This window comes from Rhododendron vialii, chromosome 11a (genome assembly GCF_030253575.1).
Source record: "Rhododendron vialii isolate Sample 1 chromosome 11a, ASM3025357v1".
In the NCBI taxonomy this organism is placed as follows: domain Eukaryota; kingdom Viridiplantae; phylum Streptophyta; class Magnoliopsida; order Ericales; family Ericaceae; genus Rhododendron; species Rhododendron vialii.
The window spans coordinates 36,396,686-36,413,718 of NC_080567.1; the positions used below are offsets into that span (position 1 = coordinate 36,396,686).

General features: G+C 38.0%; 1 protein-coding gene across 1 annotated transcript; it reads right to left on the bottom strand.

Annotated features, from left to right (window-relative positions):
• Positions 1-5,321: 5,321 nt before the first annotated feature.
• Positions 5,322-7,359, bottom strand: LOC131308191 (protein JINGUBANG-like). The gene has a single exon (XM_058335032.1). It carries the CDS (start codon positions 7,194-7,196, stop codon positions 5,832-5,834), a length of 1,365 nt encoding a protein of 454 aa, XP_058191015.1. The 5' UTR covers positions 7,197-7,359; the 3' UTR covers positions 5,322-5,831.
• Between the last annotated feature and the right edge of the window lie 9,674 nt (positions 7,360-17,033).

Sequence of the window (17,033 nt, forward strand, 5' to 3'; positions counted from 1 at the left end):
GGGGTCACGTGGTTGACACGTCTGGGGTCAAGGTTGAACCCGTTTTGAATTGGTTTGATTTTTTGACCATCCTGGTATCCATAGCAAACCCGGTCCAAACGGAGCAAAATTTATCTTCTTTCCCTTGCCTTTTCGTCATTTTTAAAATAAAGTCACAGTAAGAAATTTGTCTCCTTAGAAGACAACAGACGGCCGAAAGGCTTTCTATGAATACATTACATTTCTCTTCTGATTAAAAAAGAAGACGACCCCAACGACTCCGTTTAATTTTTTTTTTTTTTTTACAGGAACGATTTCAGTTGTGATCATGAGCAATGGGACCATAACAATAACGTAATTAAGCACGTTGACGGTGAAACGGTGGAAGTAGTAGTACTATCCCGCTCATGTATTTGGATTCGAATCTTACCCAGGGAGTCTCCCTCAACCACCGTTATCGAAAAAGGAAAAAAGAAGTTATTTGAACATACATATCTTTGCCTTCCAGTCTTATGGTGTGTTGTTTCTACTTTTCAAACCAAACATCTAGTTTTCATTTGTAATGATCTCAATTATTATAGTTTATAGCCTTTGGGATCACTAGAAGTTTGTAGTCATTAACTTCAAGACTCCGAAATCAGTTGAGGTAAGACTAAGTGTCGTTTAACTTTTAGCATTTTTTAAAAGTTTAGTCTTTATTCCAAAAAAATTCGCGCGCGTTAGTTTTGAGCCAAATTTTTGTGGATTATTTATTGGTTTGTCTCGATGAGAGGAAAAGGAAAAGTAAAAAAAGTTTACTTTTACCCAAATAATTTTGGAAATATCCATTAATTTTAAGCCAACAAAGCCAACCATTTTAACTTCTTTTTTTTTTTTTTGTTGAAAAGTTGATATTTTCCAAAATAATTGAGTTTCCGATTCCTCTCGTCGAGACGAATCAATAGTCCACAAAAGTTTGGCGAAAAAGTAATGAACGTGAGAAAATTTTGAATAAAGACAAAACCTTCAAAAAGTCCTTTTAGCTTAGTGGAATTCCACCTAAGTTAGTCCGAACATCAAGAAAAAAACTATTACAAATTTTAGACAGATAATGGATTTGCATCCCAAGGTTATATAGTTGTCCAACTAAGACAGATATTGCAATTTTTAGGGAAAATGAGGGCTAAGGGCGTGTTTTGATAATTAATACCTACCAAGGACATTTTCAGCATTAACAAATGTTCTTAATTTGTCCTTGGCAGGTATTAATTATCAAAATATGTCCTGGGCCGTCATTTTCCCCAATTTTTTTTATGTTCGTTAAATAAGACAGACAATGGATTTGCTTCCCCCCACAGGTTAATAACATATGCTTTCACCTCAAATGAAACAAAAAAGAATAAGCAGGAATTCACTCACTATATAGTTCTATCAACAAAACGATCACAAGATTTTATCAATCTCACATACATCTGTACATCTCACTGAAAACCAAAAAGATACTATCATAATTGTAGGTTTGTAATAATTAAATATATGGTTGCCATGGAGTGTGTAGACTGTAATTCTACGCTATACGTTAGGAAAATGACAGCTCAGGACGTATTTTGATAATTAATACCCGCTAAGGACATGCTGAGAATATTTGTTAATGCTGAAAGTGTCATTGATGAGTATTAATTATTAAAACACGTCATTGACCGTCATTTCCCTTAGGCTAGCTATATATACATGGAATTGGGCTTGGGCTTATTTGTACTGGCCGGACCTTATTGTTAAGCTGGCATTATTCGAAGGTTCATTCAATTGTTGCAGAAGTACCCCTCTTGAGACTTTGTAGTTTTCCAAAGGGCTAGCTGTTGAAATGTTTTCGACAAATCACTGATATAATTTTTTTCGACAAATCACTGATATAATTTTTTTAAGTCATGGGATTAAAGAACAGTGGAAGAAGCTAATCTCTCATGGAGAATAATATATTGAAGCTACTGTTTTTGTTAACATCAAAGAATGTGGAAAATCAATGAATATAATGTCACGGTTAGATCGATTGCACTCCAAAAGAATTTGATGCATGTATATCTATTTCTAGGCCAATGGACATATCATGGTTTGGCTTAACTGATCTATCAATTTACTTACTTTTTGTGATTTTCACTTTCCTACAACTCGTAGGAAGAGATAAGATAGAGGGAGTCGTTACCTGTTAACTCTTGGGAGAACCAAACCTCTATTTTGGAGAATCAAGCTTAATTTTTAATGTTAATTAAAATTATATTAATTTGTTCGGCCAACGTTTTTAAAAGAAAATCTAACATCCGGCCATTCAAGATTTTTTTTTTCAAAACTTTCATTATCGTCCTTATAAGATTGCATGTATTTATGCAAAAAAATCAATATTAGGTTTCATATATTATCTTTTAAAATATATATATAGCTATGGTGTACAATGTTGTATGCATCTACAATTATATATGTCTACGTTTTTATAATGACATAGGTTGATCGGAAATATCAACAATTGTTTTTTAGTACATCTTTTATAATATGTACCTCTTGTTGAGAGTCATGAATATCCTCTCTAAAAGAATAGAGAACAATCTAAATTATTCTAGAACGGTCTAAAATGTTGGAAAATATTCTATATCTTTCTGATAACGCTCCAAGGGTGATTTTTTTGGCTCTCCTTCATTGGACCCACTCTAGTTATACGTATGTTAAGTTGGGCCATACTTTTTACTGGGCTTGGCCTTATTTGATGGGCTGGACCTTATTGGTTTGCTGCCATTTTTTTTTTTGAAGGTATTCAACTATCACAAAACTTGTTCATTTTCGATCTAAAATATATACGCACGGTTTTCAACAAATTTTCTTTATCTATCTCTCTTCACTCATTACCTCCAAATATCTTTCTCAAAACCCGAACCGAACATAAACAAATTTCAACTATGATTTTAAGTCGAGTGTTGCTATCCGTACCGACGGATTTCCCACCGAAATCATACCGACGGCCTTTCCGGGCCGTCTCTGGCCACCGGACGGCCGATCCGAACCGTCCAATAATTTTTTTAAAAAAAACCGAGGGGCCCTTCGCTAGAAACAACGGCATCCGATGTGTGTAGGGTGTTGGATCAAGCACTCCTTTTTTCGTGTACATAAGCCGTTGTTTCACGCGCAAGGTCTCTCGGTTTTTTTTTTTAGAATTATTGGACGGTTCGGATCAGCCGTCCGATGGCCGGATACGGCCCGGCGAGGCCGTCGGTACGATTTCGGTGGGAAATCCGTCGGTACCTATATCTTTTCCGTTTTAAGTCATGGGAAGAGTTTAGTGGAAGAAGGTAATCTCATGGAGAATATTGAAGCTACCATGTTTTTCTAAAATTACAGAATGTGGAAAATCAAAGAATATAATCTCATGGTTAGATCGCAATCCAAAAGAATTTGATGTGTATCTATTTCTAGGCCATTGGACGGTATGGGTTGGCTTCGGCGATCTATCAATTCACTTATTTTTTTGTGATTTTCACTTTTATACAACTTGGTAGGATGAGATAAGAGAGAGGGAGTTGTTATAACTTGAGTTGAGTTTTGTTCTTCCTCTACTTAAGAGGTTAAATATTATCTTCATTTTTATTAGTTGAAATGATATGAATCGTACCACAAAGTGATGTCACGCTTATTAAAAAGTGTACGTATTGCACGGGTGAGACCTATACTATTTCAACCAATAAAAAAGAGGATAATATTCACACTCTTTTTAAAAAGGTGAATAAAATTGCACTCTTGTTACTTCCCTTTTCTCAATAATTGGTTTATTTTTGCACTTTTTACTGTCATAAAAGTAATATCTTTTTAAAAAGTCAATGGACCGAAAAGTTAGTGTTTTTTTTTTTTTTTTTCCGGGCAAAAGTCGTTACTTGTAGGTGAAGTTTGAACTTTGAACCCAATCAAATAATTTAATACAGTACATATCGTGAGTATATAATTAATGCCTACTCCACTTGCAACAACGAAAAATGAGTTTACTAAATACAATCTTTTGTTATTCCATTTTTTGAATTAATCAACGGTATTTAACGACTCAAAGAACGAAAAACAAATCCAAATAAAACTTCACAAATGTGATTGTCCGGAAAAATCTCCCACAGAGATGGAACAAGTTTGGAGATACAAATTACTTTGCACGATAACGCTTATCAAACTTAAAAGGATAACTTGAAATCTTATCCCATCTTTCTCTCTCTAAACAACCCCTTTATCATTTCCAGATCTGGGGAGGGGGGCCGCCGCCTCCTCCTCCCTCCTCCCCCCCTCCCTCTCCCCTCCTCTCCCTTCCCCCTCCTCCTCTTCCTCTCCTCACAGCTGGTGTATCTTTCATGGTTTGAGAGCAAAAGTTTGCTGAGTTCGTGGTGACCAAGCTTCGGGTTCTCCAACCTCTGGCCGGCGACCTATGGGCTGTAATCGTCATGTCTCCACATTGTCTTCCCATTTCCGGCGATAAGTGGCTGTTGGCGAGGAAATAATTAATGGTGTGTTGGGGTTAGGGTTAGATGGGTTAGGTTTTTTTTTCTCTTGTTTCTTTTCTGTTTTTTCTTTTTCTGCCGGTTTGTCCGGCTTACCGGCTGGGTTCTCCAGTCCGGGTTTGTATCGGTCTGGTTTCCCTAGATCCGATGGGTGTTGGTGGTGGGAAAATAAGTATCCATGGTTTGGAGTTTGGTTCGTTGGGTTTTTCGGTGGTGGTTCTCAGTTGCTGTGGTTGCTTCGTTTGTCGCGGTGCTGGTCCACGGCCGTGTTGCCGTCCAGATTCCATTTGCGACTCATCGGGTTTGAGCTGGGGTTCGTTGGGATTCTCTACTACTTGGACCTAGATTGGTTCCTAATCTAGGCGTTTCGTCGGTCTTGCGCTTTTGCAAAGGGTGCCTGTGTCGAAGTCTTGGTAGTTTTGGTTCATTTTTGTATCTTTAATGGAGTCTGTATTGCCTTCGGGCTTATTATGAAATGAATTTGACATTTTCAAAAAAAAAAAAAAAATTACTTTGCACGATTTGTAACTCGGAATGCTTTGGCACAAAGGAAAGAGACCATGGCTTCTATCGACGAATTATCAAACGAAGTTGCTACGTGTATGACAAATTTGATCAGTTTACCTATATATTTTGTTGAACACCTCTGCAAATTAGTGCGTGACAATTTTCTTCTAAGTGACATGAAAAACAATTTTTTTGTTTCTTTTTATTGATAATATTGAGCATGCATCAATGGAAGAAAAGTTTAATATCCATACTTAACACAAAAGGAAATAATTCACTCGTAAATTTTGTTGTAAGTCGAACATACAGTACCTCAATAATTTAGATAAAGCCGTCAATTAATCAAGCATCGATCGCGTAAACCATGCATAAACATATTTTGCACGCAAAATATTCTTCGATTCACTATTTAACGGGATATCTATGTTTCTCTTCTGAGTATACAAATGAAATAAACGTTTTAAAAGAAGCAACACAGCAAGCAATTTTATTTACAACTTTCTCCTTGATTAAAATTACCCAAAAGCATCATTTGCTGACTTGGGGCGATCCTATATATTGGCTAACTTCTTCACGCCGGCCGTTCAACTACCAATTCAAGTCACCGTCCCCACCACACACATCTCTCTGTTCAATTTCACACGAGTAATTATTCGATAGTCCCGGAGTCTCCCAATCATTCTAGCGCCACACATTTATACCGAGTTCATACATTTAATACTGAACTTCACGAAAATGTATGGTGCTGAAAAATCACGTGGGTGTGCTCCGGAAATATCGAATAATCAAACCTCACTTGGGAGAAACAATAGCTCCACCACTACATAACACCGTGCGTGGAACTTAAACCGCCGGAAACTTCTCGGACACCCTCCAGATCTTCACCGACTTGTCCAAACTACCACTATAAACCACCCACCGTTGGTCATCTTCACCACATTTGGACAGCTGATCCTTATCTTCCTCGACGGCCAAGCACTTGACGGGCCCAGAATGCCCGCTCAAAACCGAAAGCCAAGTGTGGTCCCCGCCCTCCTCCTTCCTCCACACGCCAATGCTCTTGTCCGCGGACCCACTAAACACCAGATTCCCCGCGGCGGCCAGGCACAACACGGCCAGCTTGTGGCCGCGCAGCACCCCGCCGTGGCTCAGGGAGTGCTTCCCGCGCTCCCAGAAGTTCACCAGCCCGTCCGACGACCCGCAGTACACGACCCCCGAGCCGGCCGCGCTCACTGCCAGCGCCGTCACCGCGCTCTCCTGCTTCAGCAACGTCTGCACCCTCACGTGCTTCGTATTCTTGCCCACCAACTCCCTCCGCCACACCTTCACTGTCCCGTCCGCGGACCCCGTCAACACCAGCCCCTCGAACCCCGCCACCACCGAGTTGACGGCATCGTCGTGGGCGTTGATCGATTCCAAGCATTTCGAATCGGATATTCTCCAGACCTTGACGGTTTTATCCCAAGAACCGGAATATAATATCCCTTGTTCCCTGTCCAAGCTCATGCACGAAACGGCGTCGAAGTGTTTGATCCATGGGACATTGAAACGGTGCCGTACCTTGACGTAATTGCTCGGGTTCATCGAGCTCTTAATGAAATCTTTGGTCGTGGGCAACTCCCCCACGCGCTTATACGGTTTCCAGGGATTCTTAGGGTAGAATTTCCACACCCGAATTTTCCCGTCTTGGTGTCCGGTGAATATCTTCCCGCCGGACAAAACAATCGACTTGACCAATCCGCTGCTCGATTTAAACCCCGAAAAATCCTTCAGGCTCTTCCACACCCTTATGTTCTTGCTGTCGGACCCGGTGTACAGCAAGTCACCGGAGGCGGCGAGAGAGTATATGTGGCCCTCGGCGCGAACGAGCGAGCCGATCAACCCGTTTCGCGTGGACAACAAAGGGGACGATTTGATCCAGGGCGAGGTTTGGAACGGCGATGTGGGGTTCCAGGGGGACATGGCGTAGTTAGGAGAAGGTGAGGGGTCGGTTTTGTAGTACGGGGAGTAGTTGTGGAGAGGGCTTCCGGTGGAGGCGTTGCTGTTGCGATGGGCGTACGGATTGGTTTGGTTGGTGTCGTATTCATGGTTGATGAAACTCGGGGGCTCGGAATGCATTAGCGTTCCGAGCTTCGGCCGGTGGAGATCTGTGGAACCACGACCGCGACCGCCGCCGCCGCCTGCTGGTGCTCCTCCTTCTTTCGTCATTATTGGTGAGGGAGACGAATAACGTGAAAAAGAAGGGCGAGTCTGGGTGAGATTGAGGAGGACGTGGAGAGATTGTGAATTTTTTTTTTTTTTTGAACTGATGAGAGATTGTGATTGTTGAATGATTTTTTAGAGAGAGAAAGAGAGAGAGAGAGAGAGAGGAATCAATGGAACTGTTTTTTAGGGTGCGGGGGAATATGAGAGGACTATATAAGAGAAAAAGGAGAGGTCTACGGGTGGTCGGTTTAGTTTGGTAAGTACATGGCGGTTGAGAGATGGGGACACGTTGCGGGATCACGGTATACGTGAGCCTTACGCACTCAAAGATCTCTCAGTTATCCGGGTGTGCCGGTAAAACAGTGACAACCGTGAGATTTTCAGTAGAATCACCGTCATGAGGTGCTCCCAATCACTCGACCAATTACACATTCTTATGGAGTTTACGATTAAATATATAATCCTACATAAATATGTGTTGTTTTGAAATGATTCTGAGCACCGTGTGACAATGCTCCGGACTCTTGAATAATTACTTGTGACAACTAGGGTTGCAAATGAACCGAGCAGCTCGCGAGTTCGGCTTGACTCGTTTACTCATTTAGTAAACGAGCCAGCTCAAGCTCAAGTTTTCGGCTCATATAATGAATGGCTAAGCTCTACTTATTAAGACTCAAGCCGGCCTTAAACTGAGCTCGAGCTCAAATTTTTGTAAACAAGCCGAGCTCGAGCTCGACAAAACCCGACTCGGCTCGGCTCGGCTCGGCTCAGCTCGATTACACAAACAGGTCCCCCCACTCTCTCTCAATTTTGTGAGGATTGTTGTTGTTCTTGGAGAGACAAATGTGGAGAAAGAAGAGCTGACTTTTGGCAAAAAGAGGACTTTGAACTTGTTAATTTAGAGGAGGTGTTATATGGGAATAGATTTAGGGGAAGGATCTATACATTGAAAATTTGAGATTTGACTTTTTAGAGCCGGGAACTCGTAATGGTTTTGGTCTCTTTGTCGAGATACGTAGGTAGTAATGGTTTTGGTCTCTTTGTCGATACGTAGGTAGACGTTGAAAATTTTGAAACTTTCCATTACAGGTGAACTTATCAATGTAATTTACCGAAAGTTAGCTCCGTCGATCAATGTTGTGCAAAGCTGTTAATTATCTAGAAGATTGGTTATCAACGTATATAAGATGATGTATTTAGCGGGAAATGTTGTATTGAGTATTTTCGCCTCCTATATGCGTAGCAGTATCTTTGAAATCGTCATGCGTGACTTGATAATTTTTGTATTGTGAAAGCCTACGATTCGATCAACTCAAATTTTCCGGTCCAAATTCCTCCCCTATGTTAATTGCTCCTCAAATATCAAGAACATTTAAACCGCGCAAGATGAATTCTGAAAACATTTCATGCCTTTTATTAGAATATATATAGTGTGGTGTTTAGCTACGTTAGTCATGACTCATGACTAAGATTATCAAGAATATTACGTACCCTTGTAAAGGAAAAAGGGGAAGAAAAAATCAATATCCAGAGATCCCCACAAATTTTTTTTTTTTTTTTTAATTTCGACAGCTGCTTGTTTTTTTTTTGATTGGCGATAAAATATTTTATTAGAAACTTGAGAGGGGACAACTGCTTGTTAATTACTATGTCTTTGCTTATATATAGCCGGGCTTTTAGATTCGCCTGTGAAAAGTATAAAAAATTAAAGAAAGAGAATTTGAATTTAAAAAAAAAATTGTTATCTTCATAGCACTTGACACTTGAAGATGGTTTGGTGCTATGTGTTCTGTAAATTTAATTTTTGTAGAACCCAATCCGTAGCTTTTTATTTTTGTAATCATACCCATCCATCAAGACGAATTCATAAACCCTAAAGTTTACTCATAAAACTGCAGGCCAAAAAAAAAAAAAATTTTTACTTTAGTCATAAACCAAAAGAAGTTCACTAACAATTACAGTACTGAACCAAAAACTAGGTTTTAATTCATAAATAAAAAACTAAAATGTATTTAAAAATTGAAGACATCTCAAACACAGCTCCCTGTCGCATCGTTTCAAAATTCAGGCATGTTACATTACAAGAAAAAAAATCCAAGAGTCCAGTTTTCTTTTCTGAACTACACTTTTTTTCCTTGAATCTTACTACCTTTGTCGGGGTTTGTTGGTCTATTCTCGGCACCATTCGTGTCATATTTTAAATTATTTATAATAGGCTCCACGATTTTGAAAATTTCATATAATAAAATTAATTGAGATCTAGCTATTAAATAAGATTTACATTACATATTTTTTTGGGATTCAAATTAAAAGATATCGACAAATTTTTAATGTGTACGAATTAGCGACAACGGACAAATTAACACAGACGGAGGGAGTACCATTTTTGTTCAAAGTTAGTTGCAAACCGAAAACGGGTGACATATAACTGTCGCGTTTTGACCCGCGTTAAAAAACCGTTTCTATTTCACACCTTCGCAAGCCAAAAAGTCAACGGCCCAATCAAGACCTTACCTACAAAATCAAACATCGGTGACTATTCGACAGAGACCGCCACGTGCCCTTCCCCCCGTCACTATTCCCCAAAAAAACCAAACCCCAAACGCAAGGCTAATATTTTCCGACCGCCACGTCAACAGATTAAAAAAATGTGCTAGGCCAATCCCATCGCGACACGTCTGCGGTGAGTGGGTCACTGTCCGTCACCCACACCTGAATGTGTAGGGGGACCTGAAAAATGGACATGTGGATGTGACAAATGGAAGGGTTAGGGTGTGTGCTCTGTATAAGGGGACCTTCTTTTTTGACCTTTTCATTTCCTTAGGCGTGGGAATTTTCAACACGACACGAGAACATAATACGAAATTATCGGATTAGGATCAACTATTTTTGATACGAAATAAGAATATGACACGACACGATAACATGAAAAGCTTAACAGGTCGGGTTAGAATTGAGAGAATTCTATACGAATACGAGATGACACGATACAATACCCACTCTTACTTTTCATAACTCAGGTGTCCGGACGCAGCTCAACTGATTCTAGAGGCACAATTCCACCAGTCACATGTAGAAAGCCCAATTAAAATCGGAGCAATTACTTCGTATAAACTGATTCCAAAAGAATTAATAGCACTTATGAGATTTTGAATCTAAGACCTTAGGAAGAAGTAAATCTCTAAGTTTCGGGCCTTGATTACCTTTTTTTCTTTTCCTTTTTCCTGAAGTGTGAAAGCATAAAGAAAGCAAAACGATAAAGATACGTAGAGAAGAAAACCAGGACCCATTCGTTTAATGGTTTTGGATTTTAATCATTATTTTATTTCTTTCTAATTATTCATTTCATTTTTCTCTCTATCTCTCTCCAATCATTACCCCTATTTCCAATCATTATTATATTTTTTACTACACTCATTACCTAAAAATCAAAATCCAAAATCCCAAAACAAATGGGCTCCTGTCCGGAAGCAGCTCGACTAATTCTAGAGGAACAATTTCACCAATCATATGTGGAAAGCCCAATTAAAATTGGAGCAATTACTTCGTATAGTCTGGCTCCAAAAAAGTTGATAGCACTTATGAAATTTCAGATTAAACCTCTTAGTTTCAGGCCTTCATTTACCTCCCCCGAAGTGTGAAAAGCATAAAGAAAGCAAAACGATAAAGATACATAGAGAAGAAAACCATGTTTGTTTGCATTGAAGTCAAGCAACTCTCACCGTTTTCCTCTCAAGAGTCTAAGTGGGAGCAAAATCAATCAACACTACGATCGAGTACCTCAATCTTAATTTTGTAATGGACTTTAATTTGCTCAGAAATATTTAGAAAAGTGACATAGTTACATTTATTTGTTTATAATATATGTGTTATGATCTCAACTCTAAGAGGTTTTGTTGAATGAGAGCGTAATATCATCATCCCGAATTCACAAGTTCGATTTTTCCTGTTAAGCAAAAATTCTCAGAAGCATCGAAAAATTTATCTAGTCATTACTTTCAGAATTTCACGAGAAGTACTAGTCAACGTGGGTTTAAGTTGATCCGAAAATCCAATTATCAAATATTTAAAAATATTCTCTTGTATAAGCTATCAAGTTAATTAGAAAGATATATAATTAAGCATAACACGGGCTTGCAGCGTCAGTGGGTATCTTAGAACTTTATATATTGCTGCTGGTAGGCAAGGAGTACTAGTATTTTTATTTGTTGTCTACCCGAAAAAAGAAAAAAACGGAAAGAAAGATTAGCAGATTGTTAAGCAACCCCATGGGGTAGTTTGGCCAATTTGAGGCATAAGAAAATAAGTAAGTGTTTATCTTTTTTGAGGTCGTATGTGTCGAATCTCATGGATTGGAACTCAAACATTCCTGACCTTACAGCCCGTGGATGGTTTGCCCGGTCGTAAACTTTAATTAGGGTTCCGAAACTAGTTGAGATGTGTGCAAGTTAACCTGAACATCGGGTTATTAAAATAAATAAAAGATTTTGGTACTCTTTTAAAGGTAACCACGTATTGTCTAAAAATTAGGTGATCTTCGATTAAATAAGATCTGACACTTTATACTATTATTGGATTAATTGAATGTGTCACAGCTCCCAACTGTCCAAAAAAAAGTAAAAGATTAGTATAAAAAAAAAAAAAAGATCCGATATTTTATAAATACTGTTAAAATATTTTTATATACTTGTGCCCTTTTTTAGTGTAAAATATGCCTAAAGTACTTCTGTTCAAAACTAAAAGATTCTGTACAGCGTATAGTTGCCGGTTTATAACTAAAGCAAAAAATAAGCTAAAATAGTAGTTTATATCCACCAATAAAAAAATATGAAATTAGATATATAATTTCAAGGTTGATCTTGATGCTCAAACAAGCCAAAAATCTGCCTGATAATTTGTGTAATTTGTGTGTATATATATATATATATATATATATATATATATATATATATATATATATATATATATATATATATATTATAACAATTTCCCAGTCCCTTTGTGTTTACTTATTAACTCGGGCTTTATTATTCAATAGTCATAAATCTAATTCCAGATATTTTGATTTTCGGATTAGCGAAGCAATGTTACTCACAGTGTTAAACAAACTAAAAGAATGACCTATGCACGAGAAGATAAATCAGCAGGATCGGTTGAAGAATGATACTCCACATGGGAATATTTATGGAATATCTGAAAAGCATATGGAGAAAAAGTATGTATGATAAGCAAATAAGTTTCCGGGGTGATACGATATGATGTATTTTTCTGATAACTCAGAGGTATCTAGATGAGCTTATGCGAATTCTGACCGATTCTTAAAGGACCGATTCCGTCAGATATGATGATGTACTTGATCATGATATTTTCGCGTACTATCCAATCCTAACCTCTCTTTTTTTGGATATTATTCATAGCTTGCATATGGGGTTATTAGGCCAGAGTCAAAATCGAGGCTGATTTCCAATTTATAAAATTTGGAGTTCATAATTAAGTTTGCGCGGCAGATTTTCGCATGGATTAGATTTAATTCATGACACTCAGAGGTTTTGTAAACAAGTCAATCTATATTAAATGTGAAATTGATTGGCAAAAAGAAATTATAATTGTGTAAATATTCCGGCTACGAACGACGAAAATATGGAGTAGTTAACAAGTTATTGTTTTGTTTGACTAAGAAAAAAAAAACTAGCTATTGTTTCATGAAGCTGGTCGTTGAAGGAATCTTTCTGATGATTGTGTTTGAAAACTGATCTTTGACAAAATTAAACGAGCCCATCTAATTACTTCTTGTATTATTATGAGGTGTTTATTAACTACTAGTTCGGAAAATAAGAAAAACTTTTCGAGTTTCACTTCTGTCACGAGTCAAAATGTGACAATGAGCTAGCTTTTGGGACTATATACGTTAAGTTACCAAGATGGCGAGGGGATCATGGTCGGCTCTGGCCTCTTTTCAGTCAAATTTTTATATGATACTCTTTTTTTTTTCCAGAGAGAGAGAGAGAGAGAGAGAGAGAGTGTGGAGATACCAAGACTCAAAAAAGGCCTGTATAATGGCATACAACACAGCAAGGGTGCCACCACCCAGGAAATCAAAGCCTAGTTTTGGCATGATACTTGGGAAGAGCTAGCAGCTATACATGCGTGAAAGCGAGACCGATCGAGAATGCTAAAAGGATGACAAAACTATTTAGAGGATTCAACAAACCTTATTTCCTGTCTCGTTAATTCCACAAATTACGTTTTGAATTTTGAAGCTGAGAAGAGAAAACAAGAGAAAGAAAGTAAGAGTAATTTTTTTTTTTTTTTAGGGACAAAGTGGCTACTTGACTTACGGGGAAAGGACTCCAAAGGACTATGAAATTGAGAAGGGGGACCGGCCCAGCATTATCTCCACAAACAAAGCATAGGCTATGCCCAGCCCAATCATATCCTTTGGGCCTTCATAAGCCTAATACCTTGAAAATCCCGTAGTATTTGGACCAGAGTTGTGCAGGCCTGTTCCATCTTAAAACTGGGCCTGATTTACAATAATAACCTTGACCAGCTAGATAACTGAGAGGGAAAAAGAAATTGTAGAAAACCTTTAACTTGAGTAATTGCTGGAAAAAAGTATAGATTCTTCGAGAATAATTGCGAAAAATGCGTTATTATTTTAGTATCAAATGTTATCGAGATGTACTATTATAAATTTATTTACAATCATAATTCATTATTGGACAGTAGAGGACGCAGAATTTTTTATTAGCGGGAGCCCGAAGCTCATTATGTGTACATTAATGTCAAAAGTAAATTTTATAAATATATATACACACACTTGCTAGCTCTAAGATAAAGATGAGATTGGGTGTCTATCCATAACAACCATTTTATTTTAACAAGGACCGATAAATGGTTGATAAGTTGATTATTGCTTTCCTTACTAAATCGATCTCTCTTTTTTCCGTAGAGTAATTCTACCTCCACACTCAAAAGACACACCCATATACACACCCACACACACTAGAGTGTGTAGTATGTGTGGGTATGTATTTGGGTGTGGTCCTAGAATAATTGTTTTCCATAATATTTTCTCTCTCTCTCTCTCAACTTGGAGAGAAATAAAGAGAGGAAGAAAATGTTACAAAAAAAAAGGAGAGAGAGATTTGGTAAGGAAAGCAACAAATAGGTTTTCCTTTTTTGTTTCTTTTCTAATCACATGACTACTATTTTAACGAAGAGTAATCCGACATGATAAAGATAGAGATAGAGAGGAAAAAATTAGTAAATATTACTAAAAAAAAAGAGAAAGAGATTTGGTAAGGAAAGCAATAGTTAGGTTTTCCTTTTTTCTTTCTTTTCTAATCACATGGCTATTATTTCAAGGAAGAGTAATATGATAGATATAAATGTTGCTCTCACTCGTATGTCTAGACATTTTGAAAAAAAAAAAGCTCTATTTATTGGCATTTTGAAAATGTCTAGGCATACAAACGAGAGCAATATTTATCGCCATCGAATTATTTTTTGTTAAAATCGTAGTCATATGATTAAAAAAGAAACAAAAAAAGAAAACCTAAATATTGATTTCCTTACTAAATCTCTTTCTAATAAGGGCCATTGGATCATGTTTTCAAAGCACCGTTATGAATTTAATCTTTTTTTTGATATGTCCGTTTTCTTCGCAATCATGGCACAAAATATATCCAATTTATATAGAAGTTCTTTGTTTTTTCTGATTATCATCCAATTTATAAAATGAGATTGGTTGGTATTAACTTATGTTTATCAAGAGTATTATAATTTAATTTTCTCTGTTATCATATATCATCCCTTAAACAAATGAATTGGTATACTTATTAGGCTTCTGTAGACATATCATTCTTTTTTAGAATTGGGATCGAGAAGCCTCGAAACTCAAAAGGATCAATATGCTTGAAGATTTTTAGTCTTGACATGTTTTTTTTTGCTCGACAAACAAAACTATTTTATAATCAATAAGTCTAGGTACACTACATCTAACCACTACATATTTTGTAGGGCTCACATTGGATCCCAAAAAAAATACAGAAAAATATTCATAAATTTTAAAATAATATATTATGGGGCCCTGTAAAAAATCAGCTCCAACAAATATTGGTAAGTATTATTTCTTGATTTGTAGGAGCAAAACTGTGCAGTTAAACAGTTTTGTCCCTACAAATCAAGAAATAATACTTACCGATATTCTTTGGAGCTGATTTTTTTCAGGGTCTCATAAAATATTATTCTAAAATTTATGGACATTTTTCTATATTTTTTTCGGGGCCGGAGTGAGCCTCATAAAAAATATAGTGGATGGTGTAGTAGATGGATGGTGGTATATGTAGCATCTCTCTATTATAATAACTCGAAAGGATACTTCGAGGAGGCTCGAGCGTGGCAAGAATACACACTTACTCGAGCAAACAGAAGAAAAAAAGAACAACTAATCAGTACCCTCCAACAAATGGTTGGAAGACATACATCTCAACAAACAAACCATGTTACAGCTTTTACAATCTGACTCCATCCAGGAAAATCCTCCACCGAGTACATATTGATGTCAAATTTCGCCTTTACCCATATCGCAACTCTAGTTTTGATGAATTCGCCCACTTCCCCACAATTTGTAGTAGCATTGCTGAATACATAAGCATTTCTTACCAGCTATAAGGACCACAATGTTGCGTAGAAGGTAGCTTCCCAAGTCTTTCTCCCAATTCCTGAATCTACTGTCACCCCACCAAATGAACTGGTCTTCCAAAGAAGGAGGGCACACCCAACTCACATGCCACCAATCCAATATCCGCGACCAAACGTCCCAAGAAAATTGGCAATGCATGAATAGATGATGAGGTGTTTCCAAGTGCAGTGAGCAAAACAGGCAAAGGACAAATTGTCCTTCGGGAATCAAATTTCTTTCCAAAAGCACGGATCTAGTAGCCACCTTGGATTGAATAGCCATCAAAGCGAAAATTTCCACCCTTGGGGGGTACAGATTCTTCCATAGAGCTTTCATCACCAGACTTCTTGAGTAGCTTCCGTTCTCCCACTGGATATACACTGATTTTACCGAAAATTGATTATCAGAAGACCATTTCCAAATCACAGAATCTGGTCTGGCCGAATCCAGAGATACAAGTTGCAGCCTCTGTTTTAATTCCTCCACTTGAAGGTTTTCCCAGTCACGTAAATCTCTGCTAAAATTCAGATTCCAACTGCCCTTCTCAGGTCCACCCCTCATCACACTGACTACTGCTTATTTTTTAGAAGAAATTAAGTACAACCGAGGGTAATCCTCTCTAAGAGTTGTATCCCCTAGCCAAACATGATTCCAGAATGACCTAAGTGGATCTGTAAACTAAACCCCTCTTGGATGATAGTGCCTAGGGGTGTGCAAAAAACCCGTGACCTGACGAACCCGTCCCGACCCGAAGGGTCTCGGGTGGGGCCGAACATGTGGTTCGGTCGGGTATGGGTTTATTTATTTATTTATTTTTGTAAAAAATCAGTTTTCGATTCGGGGGCTCGAGGTGTTGTTTTTCTTACCCGACCAATTCATATAGATTACTTCGGTTTTGATCGGACCCGACCCGACCAAAAAAAATCGGGTACACGGACGGTTATTCCCACTCGTTTGGTTCAGGGTTCGGGGCCAAAAACATTGATACCCGACATGTTGGGTCGGGGTCGGGGTCGAACCCGACCCGTCTGACCCATGCACACCCCTAATAGTGCTGATACAAGAAGATACATCCCCAATTGAGCAAATGTCTTTCTAGATTTGAGTAGCCCTTCCAGATATCGGCATACGAGGAAATCAACAGCCATGCTCCA

What these genes read in the sequence shown, in the direction of transcription:
- LOC131308191 (XM_058335032.1), bottom strand. Translation starts at nt 7,196, where the DNA reads ATGACGAAAGAAGGAGGAGCACCAGCAGGCGGCGGCGGCGGTCGCGGT.